This window comes from Sus scrofa, chromosome 18, assembly GCF_000003025.6.
Source record: "Sus scrofa isolate TJ Tabasco breed Duroc chromosome 18, Sscrofa11.1, whole genome shotgun sequence".
Lineage (NCBI taxonomy): Eukaryota > Metazoa > Chordata > Mammalia > Artiodactyla > Suidae > Sus > Sus scrofa.
The window spans coordinates 7,276,861-7,301,133 of NC_010460.4; the positions used below are offsets into that span (position 1 = coordinate 7,276,861).

The following is a 24,273-nucleotide window of genomic DNA, read 5'->3' on the forward strand; positions in this document are numbered from 1 at the left end:
CACATGTATCTGGGTGGGGGTGGGGGGGCAGTAAATGATGGAGCTGCTCTTCCCACAGGTGGCACGTGTCCCCCTGGAGGGTCAATGCTTACTATTCAATATCTGACCATGTGGTAGTCTTTCCAGCCGGACTCCTCCAACCCCCATTCTTCCACCCTGGCTACCCCAGGTACAAGCCATTCTGTGAGGGTGGGGAGGCTGTTTCCCAAGAGCCCTGGACCATGTTATGATGAGTGATGGATGGGAATTGTGGCGAGAGAACTGGGGCCAAAAACCTGGAAGGATTCTGGGGGTAAGACAAGCCTGTTTCCCTAGAGCCGTGAACTACGGCGCTGCTGGCAGCATCATGGCCCATGAGCTCTTGCACATCTTCTACCAGCTGTGTGAGTAAGCCTAGGCTATCAGGAACCCAGGTGAAGGTCCCAAAGGAGGCCTAGAGGAGGAGAAAGGGAGGCTGTGTGAGGGCTCCGGGTGGGATGGTCCTGAAGCCTCCACCATGCTCCTGGGAGCCAGCTCGCTTTGTGGTACCCCCATGTCCTCACCTTTGCATCCTGCCTCACCATTTCATGCCCTTGTCCCATTTTCAACAGTACTCCCTGGGGGCTGCCCGGCCTGTGACTCCCATGCCCTACAGGAGGCGCTGCAGTGCCTGGAGCGCCACTATGCTGGCTTTCCACTACCCAGTGGAATCTCCTTCAATGGCTCCTACTCATTCCTGGAGGATGCCGCAGACACAGGGGGGCTGGCCATTGCACTGCAGGTAACTCACATCCCAAGGGCCAGGACCTATATTTACCAGCAGGCTAGACAGCCTGTCCCCAGTGTTTCCTTCCTCCATCCCTGATGCAAATAAGCAAAGCTTTCTGCCCTTCACGTCCCCACTGAATAGATGCCAATGTGAGGATCCCCCCTTCCTACTCCACAGGGCCCTGTTTTCTATGATATCCATAGATCTAACGACAAGTATATTTTCTCCCAGCTCAGACCAGTGCGTCGGGGTAGAACTTGGGAAGAAGGGCCATGAACTGGCTTTGGGTATGGCGTGTGAGGCATCGGACTTCTGAATGGCCACGGGTCTGGGTTCTGAGGGCTGCTCTCCATCCCACTCCTACATCCAGGCATACAACAAGAGGCTGTTACGGTACCGTGGGGAGACCACCCTACCCAACCAGGACCTGAGCCCCCAGCAGCTCTTCTTCCGAAGCTATGCCCAGGTAAGCGGCTGACCCCTCCCACCAGGGCTCACCCCACATCCGATAAATACCTGAGTGTTAACATCCCAAGGCTCTCTCCTCCCCTTGATCATCTTCCCTCAAAGCTCCCCACCCTCTTCTGCACACATCCCCACTCTCATCCTTTCACACATGTCTCATTGGGACCATCCTTTCATGTTACTGCCAATTCTTCCACCAAATTCAGCAATAATAATAATAACAGTAATAACCCTCAAAACCTCTTCTCCCTTGTCCTCCTCAATCCCTCCTTGGAATGAGCCCAACATTTTTCTTCTTTCGCTTCTTCTCCTGGAAATACATATCCCTTAACAAAAGCCTTAACAGAAGGTCCATAGACCGCATTCCGCTTCTGCAATTTCACCCTCAGGTGTCAAGTGCTCCCCACTTGACATAACCCCCCCAAGTGCCACATGCTCCCTCAACATACATGGCCCCCAATTCCTCAGAACGTGCAAAGACCCCTGCAGAGTTTACAATAGACCACCTCCAGGTGACTTATAAATGTTAAGATTACATAGCACAGCCCTCCCCTGAGTACCCACTGCCAGATTAAATGACCTACAAGTGGCAAATATCTTGTCTTCGTGTGGCCCTTGGAATGTTCCTATCCCTGTCTTTGCCTCTGTCTGCTATCCCTCGTCACCACCTGGTCACCAGCTCTGCCGGGTCCTCTTAACCCTCATCAACCCTGCTCTTCTCTTTTTTTTTTCTTCTCTTTTTAGGGCTGCACCTACGGCATATGGAGGTTCCCAGACTAGGGGTCTAATTGGAGTTGTAGCTGTCAGCCTACACCACAGCTCACAGCAATGCCAGATCCTTAACCCACTGAGCAAGGCCAGGGATCGAACCCACAACCTCATGGTTCCTGGTTGGATTCGTTTCTGCTGTGCCACAATGGGAACTCTGACCCTGCTCTTCTCCTTAGCTTGTGTGGACCTCTCTTTCCCCCCAGGTCATGTGTAAGGACCCCAACTTCCAGGATCCTCAGGATACTCACAGCCCTGCTATCCTCCGAACCCACGGGCCCGTGAGCAACAGCCCAGCCTTCGCCAGACACTTCCACTGCCCCCCTGGTGCTCCCATGAACCCCTCCATCCGCTGCCAACTCTGGTAAGCTGGCCAGTTGCCAAAGAGCCCTCAGTATGGACGTATCATTGTCTCCTTGCCCTGTCCATGAAATCAGGATGGACTTCTCTCCCGTTCTGCTCCCCAAATAAAACCTGGTCCTTGGCTTCTGCCTGTCTCATAAAGACTCCTGATATGTGCTCCACCTAGAAGTCAGACTGAAAAGGAGGAGAAAATGCCAAGCAGAGTTCCATGGACATGAGACAAAGAAAGAACCAGTAGTTGGTCTGAAGGTCGGTGGGCCAGAGGTTGGGTGATTAAGCAGAGGTAGGGACAAAATTAAGTGGCCCCCAGTGGTTTTCAGGGTTTGTTATTACTTTCATTGTTGCTGCCTCCTTCCCCAAGTCTGTTGTCCTGAACAAATCCAGGAGAGGCTGGAAGGGAGAAGGGCAGGGGTCTGGGGTCTAGGGGATGGCACTCGGGGCATGGGGAGGCAGTTGGGTGGTGGCTGTGGATGGCTGGAAAGACCTCTCTGAAGCTGCGTCCAGGGAGAAGAGCCCTGGAGCCTCACAGAGAGAGAGGGTCAGTACGCTATCATGAAGCGGAGGTAGATGTCCAGCTCCTCCACCAGGAACCAGCCCACCGCCTCTGCCTCAACATCCCTCATAAAAAAACCATGATGCTGGCCAGGTTCAAGCAGAAGGCGAGGTCAAACAGGTGGTCACGGATGGCTGCTGTCTCTGATCTCTTGTCTTCTTGCTGGGCCATGTCCACCATCTGCCACATCTCACCCACGGAAGAGGCCACAAAGTGCTCTTCGAACTGCTCTTGCTCTGGGTCTGGAACAGGGGAGAGGGGATGGCATGAAAGGACTGGTTCTAACTGCCCCCACCCTACCACTGGCCCGCACCAGGAAGGGGAAGGAGCTGGGGAACCTGAGAGCCCATCCACCCACCCCCTTGTCTGTGACTGCAGAGGTGACACTCATCTGGAGGTCTCTTCCGGTCTGTGTGCAACAGTCACCCCAACTCAAGTTCACACATGCCCCACTGCCAACTGAGACTGCCTCCTCCAAAGTGTTACATCGTCTGAGGTGAGGGACCATCTTAGAGAAGGAAGAACTTAGGAGACCCTGGTCCAGCATTCACACAGCCCCATTCACTTCCTGCCACCCTCGTCCTCCCTGAGTACGGCCCTGGCAAGGACCCTCCGTTCCAGCTCCCTTCCCATGACACTCCTGCTGCAGTAGTGGGGTCTGGGGTGACCACCCAGAACCCAAATCTATCCCAGCTTTCTTTCTTTCTTTTTATCTGTTTAGGGCCACATCCATGGCATATGGAGATTCCCATGCTAGGGGTCGAATCAGAGCTATAGCTGCTGGCCTACAGCACAGCCACAGCAACACAGGGTCTGAGCCCCATCTGCAACCTACACCACAGCTCACAGCAATGCCAGATCCTTAACCCACTGAGCGAGGCCAGGGATCGAACATGTGTCCTCATGGATACTAGTCAGACTCGTTTCTGCTGAGCCACGACAGGAACTCCAAAACCTATCCCAGCTTTCACTTTGGCCTGAGGCATGATGCTCTGGCTCCAAAGAGCTCTGATCTGTGACTCCAAGCTCATCTGCCTTCTCCACCCACCTGTCGAGGGTGTTTTCTCCTTCTGACCCCTCTCATCAGGGCCCAGGCTCCCTTTCTGAGGCTTCACCCCCTTCACCCACTGCAGCAGCAACAGAATGGCTGCCAGGAACACTGTCCTGCAGAGCTGGGAGCCCAGGGAAGTCATGGGCCTGCCCATTTGCTGCTGTTGGCTTTCCCTGGTCCCCAGTGCCCAGAAGGCTCCCCCTCTGCCCTCCCTGGTCCGTTGTCCCTGCCCTTACCTCTTCCCAGAACCCTCTTCTCCCTTTCCCTTCCGCAGGACCTCTGATGTCATGAGCTCTGTGACATCACAGCCGTGGGCTCCACCTTCACCCTGGCTCACTGGAGGGAGAATTCCACAGGCAGGCAGGAAGCGTGGAGAGTAGCTGGCAGGGGACAGCAGAGGCTTCTGGGTGACCATAGGGGGCCATCCTCTGTTGACTTCAGAGTTTGTGGAGTCTTTACCGTCCATTATATCATCAGATCCCCATGGCAACCAGGACTCAGAATCATAGTATTGCTGTACCCATTATCTAGATGAGGAAATTGAGGCTCTCACAGTAAATGACCTGCTCACTGAAGATCATATTGATAAAAAAGGGCAGAGTAGGCCTCTCGACTATTCTTTAGAGTCTAAATATCACACCTTCCCAGGCCTCTGTGCCGCCTTTCTTGAAGGGAAGCTACTTGCGGAAGCTGAGGCCGAGACTGGATGTTGAAATGCAGATGTTCAGGTCCTGAGCTGTGCATGAAACTTGGATCCATCAAAAATGAGGGAGGGGGAGGGCAGTGTGGAGGGGGGACAAGGTACCCACTCTAAGTGAGAGACAGACAGAGACAGGGAGAAGAAGCCCTGGACCCAAGTGGAACCTGTGCTCTCATTCTTCGTCCTCCCCCCCATCTTTTCCTAGCTTTCCCTTTTCCTAGCCTTTGCCCTCTTGTGCTAATAGAAGTGCACATCCTTTTGTACTCAGACACAGAGGGGGAGCTGCTAGAGGCTCGGGCTCTAAAGGGTCAGAGGAGTTAGAGCCCGGAGAGAAAAAACAGTGTGGCAGAGGCAAGGATCCCACATAAGGGATCTCAAAAAACCGGCCTTCATATCCCCAGGCTGGCCCTGCCCTTGACCCTGGTGGGCACAGATCTGCAGGCAGGAATGGGTTGTGGCTAATTAGCATCTGCTGCCTGGAGCAGAGGTGGTTGGGGGCAGGGTAGGGTAGGGTGGCTTCAGGGAGACAGACCTGCCCTGGAAAGCCAGAGACAGATACAAGCCCTGAGTGACAGGAGGAAGGACACTTTAGACAGGCTGAAACTGTCACCACCAGCTCACACCTCTCCTGGCAACCATGCACTTGACACCTGAATGAACCACCAAATGCAGCGGTGAGGATGTGCTCAGAGACACGCACACTTCCTGAAAGAGGGGGGTTGCATAAACGGAAGGGCCTGGGGCACTTCCCTCCCACAGATACCCCAAGGCTGCCCCCTGGACAGGACAGCAGACGCTGCTTGCTGTGTTCCTCCAGGCGATCCAAGCCAGGTGACAGGGTGACCGGGGAGTGTTATAGGAGGTCACTTGAGGATGGGAGAGGCAAGATTAAGTTAGCAGGTGATTCTGTCACCCCTCCCTTGCACTCATTGACTTGCAGGCCCAGGAAATGATGTTTGCATGGAAAAAAAAATTGCTCACCTCCTCCTGGCTATTTTGGGAGAGGAGCCTCTTGGTTGCTAACTGAGAAGCCATCTCCAGCTCTTTAAGTATGGGTTGCTGGGGGCTGGGGCGGGGGTGTCTTACATGGGCGATCCTGACTGTCACTGCTTCAGTTTCCTCCCCACCTACCCACCTGACGCCCTGTGCAGTGGTGTACATGCTCCTAGGAGACTAGGGGTCCCTTTACCTTTGTTTCTCACTCCAGAATTATTTGTCAAAGTCTGAAAAGCATAAAAGGCTAAGAATTCCACCATCCAATGACGATTGCCATTGGTGTTTTAAAGTATACTGTCCAGGCAATCCCACTCCTGGGCATTTATCAGGACAAAAATTTCATTGAAAAAGATACATGCACCCCTATGTTCACAGCAACACTATTCATAATAGCGAAGACATAATCAACAGATGGATTAAGAAGATGTGGTATATATACACAATGGAATACTATGCTGTTATCAGCCATAAGAAAGAACAAAATAATGCCATTTGTGGCAACATGGATGGAACTAGAGACTCTCATCCTAAGTGAAGTAAGTCAGAAAGAGAAAGACAAATACCATATGATATCACTTATACCTGGAATCTAATATATGGCATAAAGGAACCTTTCCTTTATCAGAAAACAAAATCATGGACTTGGAGAACAGACTCGTGGTTGCCAAGGGGGAGGGAGAGAGAGTGAGACAGACTGGGAATCTGGGGTTAATAGATTAACTATTGCATTTGGAGTGCATAAGCAATGAGATCCTGCCATATAGCACAGGGAAATATATCTAGTCACCTGTCAAGGAATATGATGGAGGATAATGAGAGAAAAGGAATATATATATATATATATATATGTATATATATATATATATACGGCTGGGTCACTTTTTCTGTACAGCAGAAATTGACAGAACATTGTAAATCAACTGTAATAGAAAAAATTAAAATCTTAAAAAAATTTCTTTTAAAAAGTATAGTGTTCAAATTATTTCCCTGCATGGCTCTAGGCAGCCAGGGTGGGGATGGATCACCTGAAAATTGAAATCCAGGTTAATATGTTTTCCTCCTCTTTATCACATCAGAAGAAGACGTCTAGCTGCTTTGGCGCCAAGGTGCTCTGGGACAAGACGGTGGGGTGAGGGGCCCGACCTGCTCTTACAGACTCACGTTAGATCTTGAGGCATCATTGGGCTAGGAGGCTGCTGCCTGAGGCAGAGCTGTTACAGTGTCCCTGCCTGCAGAAAGCCATGGGAGGATGGAGAGAAGGGAGAATGGAGTGGCCATGCAGGACGTGACCAAGGGGATGGCGGGATCGGGTGGCGAAGGGGAGCCAGAGGGCAGAGGAGGAGAGAACTCAAGGATTGGGAAGCCATTTCTTCATCTCCAGCTGCCTCCCAGCTGGGACAGGTGGGACAACCTGGTTCCCTTCAGGCAACTGGCTTCTGCCCTTCCTGTGGAGAGGACAGTGCATGGACTGAGCGTGGGGGACGCCCCCCCCCCTTAAGACCCAAGGACCGTGCCCTTGGTGGCCAACCCCTGCACACCTGCTCTGTGCGGCTCTGACCGGGCCCTCCCGCCCCCACCGCCCCCAGGACTAACTTTATGGGTTGAATGTTTCCTGGGCAGGTGCTCCTTTCCTCAGCTGGCCCCTGCTTATCAGCACATCTACACCCCCCACCTCACCCTTATCGCTCCCTCCATCTCCTTAGACTGGAAGTCCCAAGGCTTCGGAGGTCATTACAACCGCACACTGCCCCAACCCCCAGCGAAGCAGAAAAATGCCCCACAAGGTGACCCCTCCCCCTTCCCAGCCAGTATCTCCCCCCTCCCTGGGGCGCAGGGGCAGCACGCTTCCTCCCATCTCAGGCACCTCCTCTTCCTTTCCTTATTTATTTTCCTTTCAATTTCCATCCTTCCCTAAGGGTTCTTTTGTCCATCCAATCACTGGAGGAGGACTCTCTTTCTTACAGCCAAAGAAGGGAGGAGTCCCTGCTCCCGAAGAACCCCCAAGGGGCAGGGGGAAGGGTCCCCAGCTTATCTCCACTCCAGCCTCTCATCTTTCTGTAGGCAGAAGCTTCCCAAGAGGCAAGGGGATCTCCTGTGTGACGTGGACCTTGCAAGCCATCTCCAACTGTGCCACCAGCCCCAGGAAGTCATAGGAACCCCTTTCTGCTGTATGTTCTCACTTAGCAAATAAGGAGGTACCTTGTTCCGGTTTCCAGGTAACTCATAGGTCTTTTGAGTGACTGCAATTCAATACTATGGACATTCCTGTTTGAAAACAATCAGGAAGAGAACTAGAAACTCTCATATCATAAATTAATTTAAAACTGTCTTATCTTTACCCAAACTCCTCCTGTTGACTCATTCCTGGAGAGTCCCATGATTTCCTCCACCTCCACTCAGTTCCTGCTGTTCAACCTCTGTAGAAGCGCAGCCCTCTCTGGGGTCTCCTCTAACTGGAAGGGAGAGGCTGGAAGGGAAGAGGAGTCACTGGGCTTCCTCTAGAGGAGGGGCAGCCAGGAGACGTCCTCTGAGGCAGGGCTGTGGGTGGGGAGGGCAGAGGGGACCACAGCTCAGGGAAACAGTCCTGGGGGGGCTTGAGCCCATCTAAGGAAGGAGAAGCCGCGGTTGTCAAGCTGTCACAATTGATTGTGCCTTTCACAGTCCTGAGACTGGGCAGGTGTTACAGATTTCACAGATTAGGAGATTGAGGCCCAGAAAGTTCACCTAACTGATGTGCAAGGACTCAGGGCCAAGATTCAAACCCGGACCTGCCTGATTGCTGAGCTGGAGGGCTTTGCGTCTGCACACTCCTGCATCCCAGGTAATTGCTCCCCTCGCTTGCGGGACCCATCTTCTGGGCTCGCTCCGGAAGCTCCCAGTCCAGATTCCTCCGCCCCTCCCCTCTCCACTCCCAGTCTCAGCCGCCCTAGCCCACTGATAGGAACCGGCTCCCTCCTCCCGCCCCTTCAGGCTCCAGGGCAGGGTCAGGGCCCCAGGGCCTTGCTCTAGAAAGAGCTCCTCCCCCTCCAGTTAAAGCCTCTCTCTCCTGGCTGGGCCTTCAGTCCCCTGGGTGCACGTGCACACATCCCCACACCCCACAGCCACAGACTGCACACCGCACACGCCACCCTGGAGCAACGCTCACTCCCCATCCCAGCCCCAACCCCCCTGCCTCCACTGCAGTTGCTGCTGAGTCCTAGCCTGGCTCCCTTGAACCACATCCCTGTAACTTGCCAGTGCCTACAAGGAGGAGACATGGGGGCTCCACCGCCCAAGGCCAGAGGGTTCTGGATCCAGCTCCAGAAACTTCTGACCTCCTGGCTGGTGGGACAGCAAGACTGGGATCAGCAACTGGATGAAGCCCACATGCTGCAACAGAAGAGGTAAGGCTGCTCCCTGGCCCCCGTCCCTGAGCTACGAACCCTCTGCCCTCTTGGGTCTGTCCCCTCCCTGGAGCAGCCCAGAGCTCAGTGCCAGAGCTCATGTCCCAGGTACCAGAGAGCAGCATCCAGGGGAGGAGCAGGGACAGGTGGGAGGGAGCAACTTGCCGGGAAGGCCTGCGATCCTGTGGGCTTTAGGACACTTGCTGATTTAAGAGGGAGTGAGGAATTATCACTGACGAGAATGAGAGTCGAGAGCATGGGAACAGGGAGGAGAGCTCGCGTCTATATAATACCTGGAGCTGACCTGCTGACCAGGGAAGCCCAGGTGACACGGGGGAGTCCCAGTGCTGACTCATAGGGTCCGTCTACCTTTTACTGAGTCTCCTGGGTGCAGGGCTGTGCCAGGTCCTGAGGAGACAGAGATTGAGAAAGGCCTGGGCCTGTTCCTGGGAAGGTGGCTGTTCAGGCAGGGCTGGCACTCCTGGAGGCAGAACATATCACGGCCAGCACCAAGGTCCAGACCCTGGAAGATGAGCCTCTGCCTCGGGGTGTCTGCAGGGCTTGTCTCTCATGCACAAGAGCTGCTGTTAGCAGACGGGGGGGGATGGGGAGGCAGCCAGGGCTGGGCTCATGGGCAGAGGGATCTTCAGTTGCACAGGGGCCCACACTTGGTTTAATGTGTCATGTTATCATGACCTTGAAATTCCTAATACTTTTTGGACAAGGGGGCCGGCGTTTTAATTTGGCGCTGGGTCTCATGCCTTGTGAAGCAGGCCCTGAGTGCCGTCTGAGCCCCCATTCGGGAAAAGCTCCTTGCGTGCTTACCAACCCCCGTCCCAGGCCCTGCTGCAGAAATTTAGTCTCCCTCCATCCTCCTGCACTTGAGTGGGACTAAGGTCCTATCCAGGAAAGAGGTGGTTCCTGGACCCCTCTCCAGAGGGCCATGGGCCAGAAGCCTGGAGTCCTGGCCCAGGTTGCCCTGAGCTGGGCACGCTCACACCAGGAGTCTAGGTGAGTTGGCTGGGGGGTGGCCTGCACTCTGCCGGTCCCTCCTGAGCACGCTTCCTTGAGGGGCAGATGCAAGCTCAGCCTGGAAGTCAAAAGCTACTTCTTTGGGGGGGGGGGTTTAGGACCACGCCTGAGGCATATGGAGGACGGCAGGTTAGGGGTCCAATCGGAGCTACAGCTGCCGGCCTACACCACAGCCACAGCAACATGGGATCCGAGCCGCATCTGTGACCTACACCACAGCTCACAACAACACCAGATCCCTGACCCACTGAGTGAGGCCAGGGATCGAACCCACATCCTCAGGGATACTATTCAGATTTGTTTCCCCTGCACTACAATGGGAACTTCCAAAAGCTATTTCTTGAAATAATAAAACTTCAGAGTTTCCATTATGGCACAGTAAAAATGAACCCAACTTATATCTATGAGGACATCAGCTCAATCCCTGGCCTTGCTCAGTGGATTAAGGATCAGACCTTGCCATGTGCTGTGGTGTAGGTTACAGAAGCAGCTCAAATCTGGTGTTGCTGTGGCTGTGGTGTAGGCCAGCAGCTACAGCTCAGATTCGACCCCTCGCCTGGGAACCTCCATATGCTGCAAGTGCAGAAAAAAAGAAAAAGAATAAAACTTCTCTCTTGGGTTCAGGGGGCCATTGGAAGAGAAGCATTTGGGGCTGGCAAACTCAGGGGAACCCCAGTCGATCTGTTTATCTGCCTTTCACCTCTCCCCTCGCAACCCTCAACCTACCAGGCTCTGTGTTCACCTTCAGAGACAACACATACTTGCCCAGCAGGAATCAGCTCTATCTCTTGTTTGGCTCGTCCAGGCAGGGGAGAAGCAAAGATTAACCGGCAGAGGTACTACAGGATGGATGTGTCCCCAGAGTTCCTTCCTCCCACGCCGAGCTGCACATGCTCAGAGAAGCCCTGAGCCGTGCTCCTCTTCACTTAACAAAGTATTTAGAAACTTGAGTCCAAGGGTAAACTAGAGGAGAGACAGAGCCTTCCCCGTCGGTCTCACAACCCATCCCCCGCCCTCAGCCCAGCAGGAATGTGTATCTGTGTATCTGAATAGCCCCTGAGGTAGGTAGGCAGAACTTAAGCAGCTCATGATCTAAACAGAGCTGGTTCTGCAGGCCTGTGTGCAGGGAGGAAACCCAGGCAGAAAGCCCCTCTCCTCCATCTGCTCTAGATTCCCAAGTCCTCAAAGCATTTACTCATCTTAGATTGACCCGGCCAGGGCCAGCATGACCACTGGTTCCATGGTCTGGGCAGCCTCCCTCATTCAGCCGAGCCACAAGGACCCATGGGAAGAGGAGACAAGATGCCACCACATGGGAGAACCTGAACCAGGCTCTCACCCCAGTCTGACCCTCAGCTTGAGTCTGGGAAGCCACGATCCAGGGTGTCACCGCCTACTTGGTGTGTCTTTGTACCTCTCCGCTCTTGGCCTCCCTGCCATCCTGTCTGTCTCTGACTCCTGTTCATCCTCTCCCAGGATTCGAGAGTCACCTCTGCTTCGGGCAGCCAAGGAGAATGACTTGTGTGTCCTGAAGAAACTCCTGCTGGACCGAACCTGTGACTTTCGGCAACGAGGTGGGATCCGAGTTTGCTGTGATGGAGAAGGGACAGAAGTCCCCGCCCCCCACTCTGGGACTCAGAAAGGTTCTGCCAAGGGGCCCTGGACAGTGTCTGTGGGGAATGTTTGATGCTCCTGTCTCACTCCGCTCCAGGAGCCCTGGGGGAGACAGCACTGCACGTAGCTGCCCTCTACGACAACCTGGAGGCTGCCACCGTGCTGATGGAGGCTGCCCCGGAGCTGGTCAAGGAGCCCACCATATGTGAGCCATTTGTAGGTGAGGAGCCTGAACGATCTTTCAAGGTGAACACAGGTAGGGGGGCATCTGAGAGTAGGTTGGGAAGGTGTGGTGGAGGGTTCAGGAAGGACTCCCTTGTGCTGAGAGGAATGCAAAGGTTCTAGTCTGAACTCTGAATATCCATGACCTCCTTGAGCCATTTTTTTTTCAAATTTTTTATTATAGTTGATTTACAATGTTCTATCAATTTCTGTGGTACAACAAAGTGACCCAACTAATACATATATATATATATATATTATATACACACACACACACACATATATATATATATACATATATATATACAAAGTGATCAGTGTATATATACCTTATTTTTCTCACATTATCCTCCATCATGTTCCATCACAGGTGGCTGGATATAGTTCCCTATGCTGAACAGCAGGATCTCCTTGCTTATCCACTCCAAATGCAATAGTCTGCGTCTACTAACCCCAAACTCCCAGTCCATCCCACTCCCTCCCTCTCCCTCTTGGCAACCACAAGTCTGTTCTCCAAGTCCATGATTTTCTTTTCTGTGGAAAGGTTCCTTTATGCCATATATTAGATTCCAGATATAAGTGATATCATATGGTATGTCTTTCTCTTTCTGACTTACTTCACATAGTATGAGAGTCTCTAGTTCCATCCATGTTGCTGCAAATGGCAATATTTTTTTCCTTTTTTTTTTTGCTTTTTAGGGCTGCACTCATGGCATATGGAAGTTCCCATTCTAGGGGTAGAATCAGAGCTGCAGCTGCTGGTCACAGCCACAGCAATGTGGGATCTGAGTCAAGTCTGTGACCTACACCACAGCTCATGGCAATGCCAGATCCTTAACCCGCTGAGTGAGGCCAGGGATGGAACCCACATCCTCATGGATCCTAGTCGGGCTCATTAACTACTAAGCCAGCCACAAAGGGAACTCCTCTTTTGTTCTTTTTTGCTGGCTAAGTAGTATTCCATTGTGTATATGTACCACATCTTCTTAATCCTTCCATCTGTCAGTGGACATTTAGGTTGTTTCCATGTCTTGGCTATTGTGAATAGTGCTGCAGTGAACATAGGGGTGCATGTATCTTTTTCAGGGAAAGTTTCGTGTTGATATATGCCTGGGACTGGGATTACTGGATCATGTGGTTGTTCTATATTTAGTTTTCTGAGGAATCTCTATACTGTTTTCCATAGTGGTTGTGGTAAATTTCCACCAACAGTTAGGAGGGTTCCCTTTTCCCTACATCCTCTCCAGTATTTGTTATTTGTTGACTTGTTAATTGAGCCATTTCTTATTTTCCTTCAACTCTTTCTATGTGCCATGAAGGACAGAACTCTATGGCTTTCAAAGAAGCTCTAGAGTGATTACTTTTATCTGCTGCCCCCAGTAGCTGAGAGGTAGGACAGCTGAGTGAGCCAACTGTCCTCAGTCTCACACCATTCTGCCCAGTAAAGGGCAGAAATCCATGCAAGGATCTGTCAGGGACCCCCATCAGCCAGGGATGCTGTGTCTCTGAAAGAACTGGGAATAGACCACATGACCGACTCTCTTGTCCAGGTCAGACGGCACTGCACATAGCCATCATGAATCAGAACGTGAACTTGGTGAAAGCCTTGCTCGCCCATGGGGCCAATGTCTCTGCAAGAGCTGTAGGCTCAGCCTACCGCCTCAGTCCCCAGAACCTCATCTACTTTGGTGAGAGCCAGGCCCAGGGCTTGGAGGGCAGGAGCAAATCAGGGTGGGGGGGCTCTGAGGGGGGCTCCAGGCTCAGGGAAGCTGGCAGAGGGCTGAGGGCCAGAGCCAACTGCCCACCCCACGACCCTCTGCACCAGCCCTGCCTCTGCTGACAAGTGTTTCCGGCCCAGAGCTGAGAAAGGGGGAGCAAGAGACTGCCCACCCCAGCTGCACTCTCATGCCTGGTGCCCTCTGCATCCCCAGGAGAGTATCCTTTGTCTTTTGCTGCCTGCATGGGCAGTGAGGAGATGGTGAGGCTACTCATTGATCATGGAGCTGACATCCGGGCCCAGGACTCCCTGGGTAAGAGCTGGGCTGGAGGGGGAGCGAGGATGGGGGGTGTGAGTGGAGGGGCTGGGGCAGCCCTTGGGCCCCCCCACCCTGGGGCAGAGTCCATGGGGAGCCTCAGGGACTCTGGTCCCAATGGCTACGTGACACCACATGTCCTCCCCCAGGAAACACAGTGTTGCACATCCTCGTCCTCCAGCCCAACAAAACCTTTGCCTGCCAGATGTACAACCTGCTGCTGTCCTATGACGGTCGTGGGGACCACCTACAGTCCCTGGAGCTCGTGCCCAATCACGAGGGTCTCACCCCCTTCAAGCTGGCCGGAGTGGAGGGCAACACCGTGGTGAGGGATGCTCCCCGAATCCCACAGTGTCCTCCTCCTGACTCTTCTTCCCAAATTCCCCAAAAGGGTGGTGGTCCCTTACTTCTGACCCCATCTCTAACACCCTCAGCCTCAGGACTTGGGTGGATTAGAGAATCTTACTTGAGGATTTCTGCTGTGGTACCCAAAGTTCTGCTCCCTTTGTCTATTCCCTTCTTTCAGACCTTTATAGGGTTTGTGGGAAGGAGAGATAGACACAAAATTAAAAGAGGGTTCATGTAAACAGAGTCTTTTTAATTCCTCTTCAACTGTGTGGTTCCCCTTGACCAGATCCTTGCACACTGACCCTCCAGCTCACCCCTGTGTTCTCTCAGATGTTCCAGCACCTGATGCAGAAGCGGAAGCACATCCAGTGGACGTGTGGCCCGCTCACCTCCACTCTCTATGACCTGACGGAGATTGACTCCTGGGGAGAAGACGTGTCCTTTCTAGAGCTTGTGGTCTCTTCTAAGAAGCGGGAGGTATGGATACCATGAGGGGTTAGGTGCTGTCAGGTGTCTGTGCAGAACATGTCCATTTGCTAAGATTCTGGGCTCCAGATACTTCCCTGCCCTGTAAAACAGATGGAGATGAGGACAGAGTGATGGGACCTATGGGAGAAAATTCCAGTCACTACCTCATTCCTAACTCTACTCTTCCTCTGCTTAGCTCTGTTCCCTCCCTCTTCCTTTCTCATACCAAACTTATGGAAGAGGAACTCTCCAAATAGAAATTGCTCCCTATCATTCATTCATTCAACATACTGAGCTTCTTTGCTGCATCCCAGGCACTCTAGCAGGAACTGAGAATACAGAAATCATTAAAATGCAGTTCCTGTCAGTCAGTGTTGCCAATTGCCCATCCCTGTCCTCAATAATTGTCATAGAGTACAGCATAAGCCATCATAGGGTCTGTACTATGCACAGGGGCAGCAGAACGAGGTTACCTTGGCTTGGTTGGACCAGAGAAGGTGTCTCAGAGGTCATGCTGGAACTGGGCTTCCAGGGGGGAGGTGGAAGGCACCAGCAAGATGAGGAAAAAGAGAGTTTTCCAAGAGAGGGAAAAACGCATGGGTCATTCAGACAATAGTGGATTGAACGATATGAGGGAAAGGAATGTTTGTTGAAGATTTAAGGAGAGTAGAAAATACTTTGTCCTTTTTTCTAGAACCTCCAAGATGGTGGCAAAATTTAGTTCCCATTGTTTATCTGCCACCCAACAATTTCCTAGGAATCATTCTAGAGCCATAAAACTCAGATGGTTGCTGGTATTCATGAGTAGAGGAAAACGTGAGACTGTCTCTGGAAACAAATAAGCTTCAATCAGGATTTCTTAGGAATTGGAACTCCAGCCCCTTGGATCTTGTGCCACCTTGAATCCTTGGTCTCTGATTTCAGCTAGCTCTCAAGCTTCTCCTACAGATTTTATTCTTGTCTTTGGACAGTTACTTTTTTATTCCCTCGAAATTCCTTTCCAGCCCCTTTTCTACCCCTCACCACCTTTACTTGCAGTTCTGTTGGGAGACCCAGATTCCTACCTCATGATGAAGAGAGGCTATCTAGCTGGAGCTCCTTCAGCTTCCCACTTCTTCCCACTGAATCTGGAAACTGCCCTTTCTTCCTCTCCTTCCCTCTAGGTTCAATGGAAAAGATGGTCTTTCTGCTAGGGGTTAGTCCTTTCAGCTCTGCTCTAGCCTTGCCTTGTCCTGCTTCCTCCGATGCCCCATGCCATTCATCATCCACTTCCATGAGTGTCTTTAACTGCTCACTATCTACTCACATCTGAGCACTGACCACCTGGCTTAGACTATGGCCACACCCTACTCCCCATGTCATCTGTTACTCCTCTCAGGTCCACAACACTTTTAGGGCAAATCTGACTACCTTCTTGCTTGAACCTACCCCTGCCAATTGTCTCCCACTGTGTTGGAAAACAAAGTCAAACTCCTTACCTTGGCATTCACAAGGTATGATCTGGCCCATTGCTACTTCACGTGGGCTAACTCATGCCCACCCCTCCCTAGGTTCTGCCATGTCCCCAGTCCACACCGCATCTGCCATCTTCTCATACCACCCTGCCTCAGCGGGAGCTGTGGCTACTCTACCAAGTGATCTTTCATCCCTCTCCCTTCACTCAACCATCAGTGGCTCATCTTTCAGAGTCTCTATGGTACTATATGTCCTGTGTTTACTGTGGTCACTGCTCATCTCTAGCACCAGCATGAGGCCTGGAAGACAGTGGAGATTTACTAATGGTGAAAGAAATGGCAGGCAAAGTGAATGAATGATGCTCATGTGGACTATGACCGTGGACTATGACCCTCACCATCTGGGACCCAGTGGGAAACCCAGAACTCCTCGCTCTGGTGGTCACCTCAAGCTGTACCCTTCTTCCACGGCAGGCTCGCCAGATCCTGGAACAGACACCAGTAAAGCAGCTGGTGAGCTTCAAGTGGAGGCGGTACGGGCGGCCGTACTTCTGCATCCTGGGCACCTTGTATGTGCTCTACATGGTCTGCTTCACCATGTGCTGCATCCACCGCCCCCTCAAGCCCCGGAGTCGCAACTGCACAAGTCCCCGAGACATCACCATCTTCCAGCAGAAACTGCTCCAGGTAACTCTTCTCAGAAAGGGATGGAAGGGGAGTTCCCATCATGGCTCAGTGGTAGTATCCATGAGGATGCGGGTTCCATCCCTGGCCTCACTCAGTGGGTTAAGGATCCAGCACTGCCATGAGCTGTAGTGTAAGTCACAGATGTGGCTCAATCCCAAATTGCTATGGCATGGCAGTGATGTAGGCACAGCTGCAGCTCCAGTTTGATTCCTAGACTGGGAACTTCCATATGCTGCAGGTGCAGCACTAAAATTAATAATAATAAGGGAATGGAGGGAATGGTAGCACTGGATGATGGTGCTGGAAACCAGAGCCAAACCACTTGGGAAACATACCATTCACTTGGCTCCAGCAGGGGCTGGCTCCTGATGGCCCAGATAGAAATTAGCCAGGAGATAAGGGGGCCAGAGATGGGGCTTAATGAGTCAAAGTGGACTTGTCCAGGGAGCAATGGCTTTCTTGTTAACTTTCAAAGAATGCTTGGTATTAAAAATGCCACACATTCGTCAAATTCCTTGTCATTTACAAAGAGGACCAGGCTTTTATAATGTGACCTTCAACGAAAACCCTATTGTCCTAAGGGTAGGAAAATTGTGCTCCAGGTCCATCTCTGAGTCTGCTTCTGGGCTGTTGGGGTGACACAGACATCCTTCTGGTCTGCATTCGCTTCCAAGTACTACCAAGAGGAGTACATTGGCAGGGGTGTGTCAGCTGTCTGCCCACCCGTCAGATGTGCTGCAGAAGGATGCTGGGGCTGGGTAGCAGGTGGAAGTAAATCCCCTCTGAGGTCCCTTTCACTCTCATGGCCTTACCATTCTCTGATGTCCTTCTGAGGTGAGGGTGGCTGAGTAGAAGGGAGGGGTTAGATGTATCTCCCTGTAGAGGGAGCAAACTCCTGGTGCAACAGAATGAGCAGGCTCTCATAAGTAAGTGCTTCTGTGCATATACATTTAACCCTGAGTTCACTTGATGTTCGTAGGTAACCATTCTTTTCTAATCTTCCTTTGTTCAAACTAACTTGGCGGAGTTTCCAGATCTAAAACAGAGATAGCCTTCCAGCCTAAGAGGTGGGTGTTGCTGAGCAACTGATTAGCACTGAGGCTCCTCCCTCTGTGTCTCTTCCTTTTTAGGGCTTGACTCATTATGTACAGACATGTTCCTTTGACCCAGATAGTCAGAATTATTATTAGGCGATCCCTCCCCTTGCCTCAGGACCAGGTGAAGCATAATTATAGCTGAGTGCATGATCTGTGTCCTTCTATTTTCTCTGCTACTCTTCCTTTTCCCCCTTTGGCATTTTAACTCTTTTTGTCTTCTACTTTGATAAAAACCATTTTGGCCCAAATAGAAAATTCCTGACTTTTGAATATTCTTTTCTTGGTGGGAGAGGGGACTTAAGAATGCTGCTGTAAGGAGTTCCCTTTGTGGCTGAGTGGCTAAGAACCAGACTAGGATCTATGAGGATGTGGGTTCGATCCCTGGCCTCACTCAGTTGGTTGGGGATCTGGCATTGCTGTGAGCTGTGGTATAGGTTGCAGACTCGGCTTGGATCCCACGTTGCTGTGGCTTTGGCATAGGCTGGCAGCTGTAGCTCTGATTCAACCCCTACCTTGGGGGGGGGTAGGGGTACCTCTGCTGTAAAGAGTTTGAGTAGTGAAGAATACCGTTGAAGATCTGTGTTTTTAGACATTACACATTGAGGCTTTGTCCTGAGTTAATGGAATGCCTGTGTTCCTCTTATTCAGTAGTGTATTCAATCAAGAGCTCCCCAAATTATCAGCATGATTTGAAAGATTCTGCTTTCATTAGGCACCACATCTGTTAAATAATAGGAAATTATTTCTTTCTACTTTTTTTTATTACTTGCAAGTCTTAGAAAAATGAAAAGGTACCAATAGAGAGTCTTGACTTGATGAATGCCATTGATGCTATATTAGTTAGCCCATGGAGCTTTTTCTCAGATGAATGAACACTTTTATATCCAATTATATTAATAATCTAGAGAGACAGAGCTCTCTGTGTAGGACTTCCTCTGTGGGTCTCATGGGATCTAGAAAAGTCGCTGGGCTCCAGGAGAGCAGCCCAGAGCACCGTCTCAAGACAGATGAAATAAATACTATTTGTTTTTATGACATGGCACAAACTACCCAAAAGTAGACATAGATGAGGTTGGAGTTAGTTTATCTCTGTGCAGTTTTGGAGAAATTCCAATAAATGTCTTCACTCTGACTGCCTCCTTGTTCAACCATAAAAGTTATACTTGTCTAGGATTTCTCAGGAACTCAATTGCGATAATTTTCTGTCTCCATTCAAAGTCCACTTGGTTGAGGCAGAACAACACACATGCTAGCCCTGGTTCTCTTAGGTTTCCAGATGAGCGGAAAGTTCAAAGTCTGGGATTAGGAGGGCTAGATTTTGTTACCAAAAATCTCAACCTAACTCTGAAACCAAATAGCTGTTTGACCTTGGGCAGATCCTGTCTCTTGCTGTATCAGTAGTTTTTAGTTTTGTTTTGGTTTTGCTTTTGCTTTTAATAACTTAATGAAATTTTTTTTGCATTTTATTTTTCTTATTACTCAATACATTTATTACATTTGTAGTTGTACAATGATCATCACAATCCAACTTTATAGGATTTCCATCCCACAACCCCAGCACATCCCCCATCCCCAAACTGTTTCCTTTGGGAACCGTAAGTTTTTCAAAGTCTGTGAGTCAGTATCTGTTCTGCAAAGGAGTTCATTCTGTCCTTTTTTCAGATTCCACATGTCAGTGAAAGCATTTGATGCTGGTGTCTCATTGTCTGACTGGCTTCACTTAGCATGATAATTTCCAGGTCCATCCATGTTGCTGAAAATGCTGGTTATTTCATTCCTTTTAATGGCTGAGTAATATTCTGTTGTCTATATGTACCACATCTTCTTGATTCATTCCTCTGTCGATGGACATTTAGGTTGTTTCCATGTCTTGGCTATTGCAAATAATGCTGCAATAAACATTGGAGTACATGTATCTTTGTGAGTCATGGTTTTCTCTGGATAGATGCCCAGGAGTGGGATTGCTGGGTCAATGGTAGTTCTATTTTTAGTTTTCTGAGGAATCTCCACACTGTTTTCCACAGTGGTTGCACCAATTTACAATCCCATCAACAGTGTCATAGGGTTCCTTTTTCTCCACACCCTCTCCAGCCCTTATTGTTTGTAGACTTTTGGATGATGGCCATTCTGGCTGGTGTAAGGTGGTACCTCATAGTGGTTTTGATTTGCATTTCTCTAATAATGAGTGATGTTGAATATCTTTTCATGTGTTTTTGGCCATCTGTATGTATTCTTTGGAGAACTGTCTGTTTATATCTTCTACCCATTTTTGAAATTGTATTACATTTATAAGTATATAACAATCATCACAACCAAATTTTACAGCATTTCTATTTTAAACTCTCAATGCCTCCCCTCACCCCCCAACCTGTCTCATTTGGAAACCATAAGTTTTGTATCAGTAGTTTTTAACCAAGACTACATATTAAAAACATGGGAAGCTGGTAAAAATACTGATTCCTAAGCTACCCCACACCAAATACATCAGCGTGTCTGAAGCTGAGGCCCCTGCAATTGTATTTTTAAGAAATTCCTTGAGTGATTTTAACACTCACTTGGGCTGAGAGTTGGTGGTTTCTGTCTTTGAGGTCCAACTAGCTCCCACTTTTCAGTGTGAAGTCCTCCACTCTGATCATTGAGATTCTTGACGTGCTGTTCAGCCACAGGGCATTAATCTCCCATCACCAGATTTTCTTTCTGTGTTTTGAAGATTTCCTTGATCTCCCCACTGCCCTTTCTTCCACATCACTTGCCTAATTCATTCAATATTGTTTTGTGACATTACTGTGTAGAATCACCAAAAGCCTGGTGGGGCCCTGAACGTTGCTGAAGGTATTGGAAACTCAACCTGGTCTGAGCCAAATGCATGTAACCTCTCCCCCTTTGGAGCTTACAGACTGATGTTCAGGAAATGAATAGATATTTCATTGCAACCTGTGATTGTTACAATTCACATTATTTTTTCCTATAACTAGAAAAGAGAGTGCTGAGAGTGCTTATAACAGAGGCCTGGGTACTCTGAGAGGCCAGAGAAGGCTTCCCTGAGGAATGCAACAGAGCTCAGATCTGGTTATGAATTAAAGGTGGAAAGTGAGTTCCAGGCAGAGAAGATGCATATGCAAAGGCCCTGAGGCAGCAGACGCTCACCAATGTCCAGGAGCTAAAGGAAGACTGGCCACAGGGAGCTGGGGCAGGAGCCTCCAGATGAGGTTGTCCAGGCAGATCTTTCCCAGATCATACAGGACCTTGCAGGCCAAATTGAGGATTTATTCTTTATCTCAAAGGTAATGGGAGGCTCACAAGGATTTGACACAGGGGAGACACTTAATAACACTTTTGTTTTAGAAGAATGTCTCTGTTTGGAGAGTAGAAGACAGGTTTGAAGGGGCTAGCAAAATGTGGGGAGACCAGTTAAGGGGCTATTACAGTGCAGCAAGCCATTGGTGGGTTGGTCTCAGGATGTGATGGGGAGACAGAGAGAAGTGGTTGGTGTCAGGGGACTTACTGAAGGTAAAACCATCATTGTTCCACAGTGGATGGGATGGGAGAGGTCATGGCAGGAGTGACTCATGGGTTCCATTTGTTTTAAATCATCCACTACCTATCGTGGTCAGTGGGTTGCTTTTTCTACACAGCACAATTCCTCAAAAGCTCTCAACAAACCAAAGCACCATAGTTATTTGAAAACCCAGCTGAACTCCAGCGCTACACTATCTTGCTCAGGGGTCCTAAACCAGCTGGAAATAGCACAAGTCAGAGATGGGACAGAGAAGAGGAGAAGCAAGTAAAAATAACTTTGACTGGGTGCTTGTTTTCTGCACTTTATACGCATTTGCCAAAGCTTCTGAAATTTTGTTAAAATGTGGATTTTGACAGGAAGGCTGAAGTTCCGTGTCTCCGACTCGCTGCTGGGCGATGCCCATGTTGTGATTCTGTGGCCCACATTTCAGATGATAAAGCATTCATCACACCATTTGGTCCTCATGGACATCCTAATTAGTAAATTAAATGGTAATTACCATTTCAAAGATGGTGAATCTGAAGTCCACAGAGGTTAAGTATGTTGGCAAAGACACTCAGCCAGTAAGGGCTGTGCTGAGGTTAGGGTTCTGGTGGGCTTTGCTTCAAACACCTTCACCTTTAATGCGAAGCCAGGACATTTCTCCCTCTAGAATGATGTGCCAGATCCCAGTCTTCTTTCTTGGACCCATGGCGAGAGAAACTCATGTCTCCAGGCTTTGTGAGCCACCCGGGGCCGGTGACACCGCCTGTCCCTGGGTACACCTGCTGAGATAAGGAAGCTGGGGTAAAGGGGAGAGACTCAGACATGGAATTACTTCCCACCTCTAGCTACTGAACTACTGACTCTTCTCTAATTTTGATAATAGTCCCTGTTTTCAGTATGATTAAACTTTGCAGATAGAGGGTAAGTCAGACTTCCTTGCGGATGAATAGGGACTCCTCTGTAGAGAGCAGACGTTTCCCAAGTTCATCTTAGAAAACACAGAGCCTAGGGCTTGAAATAAGCCCTTGGAAGGGAGACTTAGATGGGAATCAGATCTTCCTCTCTCTTTGGCCCAGTGGTTCTCAAAGTTTGAGTACATAGCAGGAACAATTTTATCTAAAAAAGAAGATGCCAGGTCCACGCTCCAAATGAATTGGATTGGAGTCCCCAGGGTTGGCCGGGGCATGTAGCTTGTGACAAAATTGACACAATTTCCCAGCTCATTCTGATGGGCAACCTGCTTAGGAGTCCCTGCCCAACATTAAGGATGAAAGTAACCCTTCATTATGAGCCCACAGGTTGCTTTCTGGGTGCTTAATCCCTCTGCAAGAATCTTGAGGAGGAAGAAAGAGTCTAGGATGGGGCTCGACAATGGTATCCAGTGCCTTCTCCTCTTCCTAGTGGTAGTGCATGCTCCCCACCCTGCCCCACAGGGTGGTACTCCGGCTCTGCCATGCCGGTCCCTTCTGACAATGGGGCAGCCAGTTGGTAAGTGAGAGTAATCTCTTGAAGCCAATTCTCAACAAAGGAGGAATGGCCAGCCTTCACAGGGGATCTGACTTGAACTAAGCCATGTAAAGATGTAAGGAATTCCAGTCATTGTTGAAAGACATTTATTTTTCAAGGGGTTGGGGGAGCATTTTCTCAGTGTATTATTAGCTAAGCCTGCTTAGGTGACCTTGAGCTAGGAATCTGGAAATTCCAGACAAGCCCAGTTCCTTGTCATCCTTTTCCCTGTTTGCAGCCCCCCATACCCCTGCCATTCCCACTTTCTGAGCCCCCTCTACCTCTTTACCTCCCTTCTGCAACTCTCAGGTCACGCTCAGCCACACCTGCCTTCTACCCCTCCCTCCCTCCTTTCTCCTTTCCTTACTCATGAATGTAGCATCTACTATATGTGCACAGTGGATACAAAGTATGAGTTAGAGGTCCCTGCCCTTAGGGAGCCCTAAGATTCCTGGTGAGCCATGGAATGTCCAGACATGTGGTGTCCCAGAGAAGGCAGAGTCCAACATCCTGTTCCTACAGAGATACACCTGACCTGGGTGTGGAGGGCCAGGAAGGGAGACCCGGGAGCAGCACTGTGACCTGAGTTTTGAGGGTTAAGGGTGAACCAGAAAAATGTGGTGGAGGTACGCATTTTAAGAAAAGGGCACACAAGAGTTCCCTTCGTGGCACAATGGTTAATGAATCCAATTAGGAGCCATGAGGTTGCGGGTTCGTTCCCTGGCCTTGGTCCGTGGGTTAAGGATCCAGCGTTGCTGTGAGCTGTGGTGTGGGTCGCAGATGTGGCTTGGATCCCGCACTTCTGTGGTTCTGGCATAGGCCTGTGGCTGCAGCTCCGATTAGACTCCTAGCCTGGGAACCTCCATATGCTGAGGGAGCAGCTCAAGAAAAGGCAAAAAAAAAAAAAAAAAAAAAAAAGAAGAAGAAGAAGAAGAAAAAGGCACAGTTCATGCGGAGACCTGACTTAACCACTGAAGACCCCAATCATTCAACATGGCTGGAGGTCCCACAGAGGTTGGGGACACAGGGCAGGAGACAGACCAGCAAGGGTTCTGAACCTCACCTCGGTAGTCTGAGTTTGATTTGTTATTCTTATCTCACAATGCACACGTCCTACTAAAAGAACATGTGTGCAACCAACAAGAATTCTGTACCTCATGCTTGATGCTCTGAGACTTATTTTTTTAATCCTATCTCACAATCAGCACTTCTAAGCAAAAGAATACCTGTTCATGATTTAAAATTCAAATGGCAGGTGTAATGAAGAGCCACAGTGTGCT

The 24,273-nt window shown here is 50.1% G+C and overlaps 3 protein-coding genes across 6 annotated transcripts in view; 2 read left to right on the forward strand and 1 right to left on the reverse strand.

The window, feature by feature from the left end:
* Nucleotides 1–2,485, forward strand: part of KEL (Kell blood group, metallo-endopeptidase) — a 36,968-nt gene extending 34,483 nt beyond the window's left edge. The window contains exons 18-22 of the mRNA XM_021078895.1: nucleotides 59–169; nucleotides 316–383; nucleotides 591–760; nucleotides 1,119–1,214; nucleotides 2,188–2,485. Of these exons, the coding sequence (XP_020934554.1) occupies nucleotides 59–169; nucleotides 316–383; nucleotides 591–760; nucleotides 1,119–1,214; nucleotides 2,188–2,349 (607 nt within the window). The 3' untranslated portion in view covers nucleotides 2,350–2,485. The remainder of the gene's footprint in view (nucleotides 1–58; nucleotides 170–315; nucleotides 384–590; nucleotides 761–1,118; nucleotides 1,215–2,187) is intronic.
* Nucleotides 2,700–6,014, reverse strand: C18H7orf34 (chromosome 18 C7orf34 homolog). The gene is made up of 2 exons (XM_021078907.1): nucleotides 3,946–6,014; nucleotides 2,700–3,139 (listed from the first exon to the last, which is right to left on the reverse strand). The coding sequence occupies exons 1-2, from the start codon at nucleotides 4,100–4,102 to the stop codon at nucleotides 2,964–2,966; spliced, it is 333 nt and encodes a 110-aa protein (XP_020934566.1). The 5' UTR covers nucleotides 4,103–6,014; the 3' UTR covers nucleotides 2,700–2,963.
* The window catches only part of TRPV5 (transient receptor potential cation channel subfamily V member 5), a 56,780-nt gene continuing 40,832 nt past the window's right edge, over nucleotides 8,326–24,273 (forward strand). For 2 of the 4 annotated variants that reach the window (XR_002340352.1, XM_021078896.1), the window contains exons 1-9: nucleotides 8,326–8,465; nucleotides 8,828–9,027; nucleotides 11,536–11,633; nucleotides 11,771–11,893; nucleotides 13,446–13,583; nucleotides 13,827–13,925; nucleotides 14,078–14,253; nucleotides 14,607–14,753; nucleotides 16,673–16,885. Coding sequence is in view for 3 of the 4 variants with exons in the window: in XM_021078896.1 (XP_020934555.1) it covers nucleotides 8,900–9,027; nucleotides 11,536–11,633; nucleotides 11,771–11,893; nucleotides 13,446–13,583; nucleotides 13,827–13,925; nucleotides 14,078–14,253; nucleotides 14,607–14,753; nucleotides 16,673–16,885 (1,122 nt within the window). In the remaining variant the exon portion in view is untranslated. Of the gene's footprint in view, nucleotides 8,466–8,827; nucleotides 9,028–11,535; nucleotides 11,634–11,770; nucleotides 11,894–13,445; nucleotides 13,584–13,826; nucleotides 13,926–14,077; nucleotides 14,254–14,606; nucleotides 14,754–16,672; nucleotides 16,886–24,273 lie in introns of those variants that run through there. The other 2 variants (XM_003360094.5, XM_021078897.1) reach the window with 2 other exon arrangements.

Coding starts and splice junctions, on each gene's coding strand:
- C18H7orf34 (XM_021078907.1), bottom strand. CDS start 4,102: ATGGGCAGGCCCATGACTTCCCTGGGCTCCCAGCTCTGCAGGACAGTG. Junction 3,140..3,945: donor GGAGAAAACACCCTCGACAG/GTGGGTGGAGAA, acceptor CCCCTGTTCCAG/ACCCAGAGCAAGAGCAGTTC.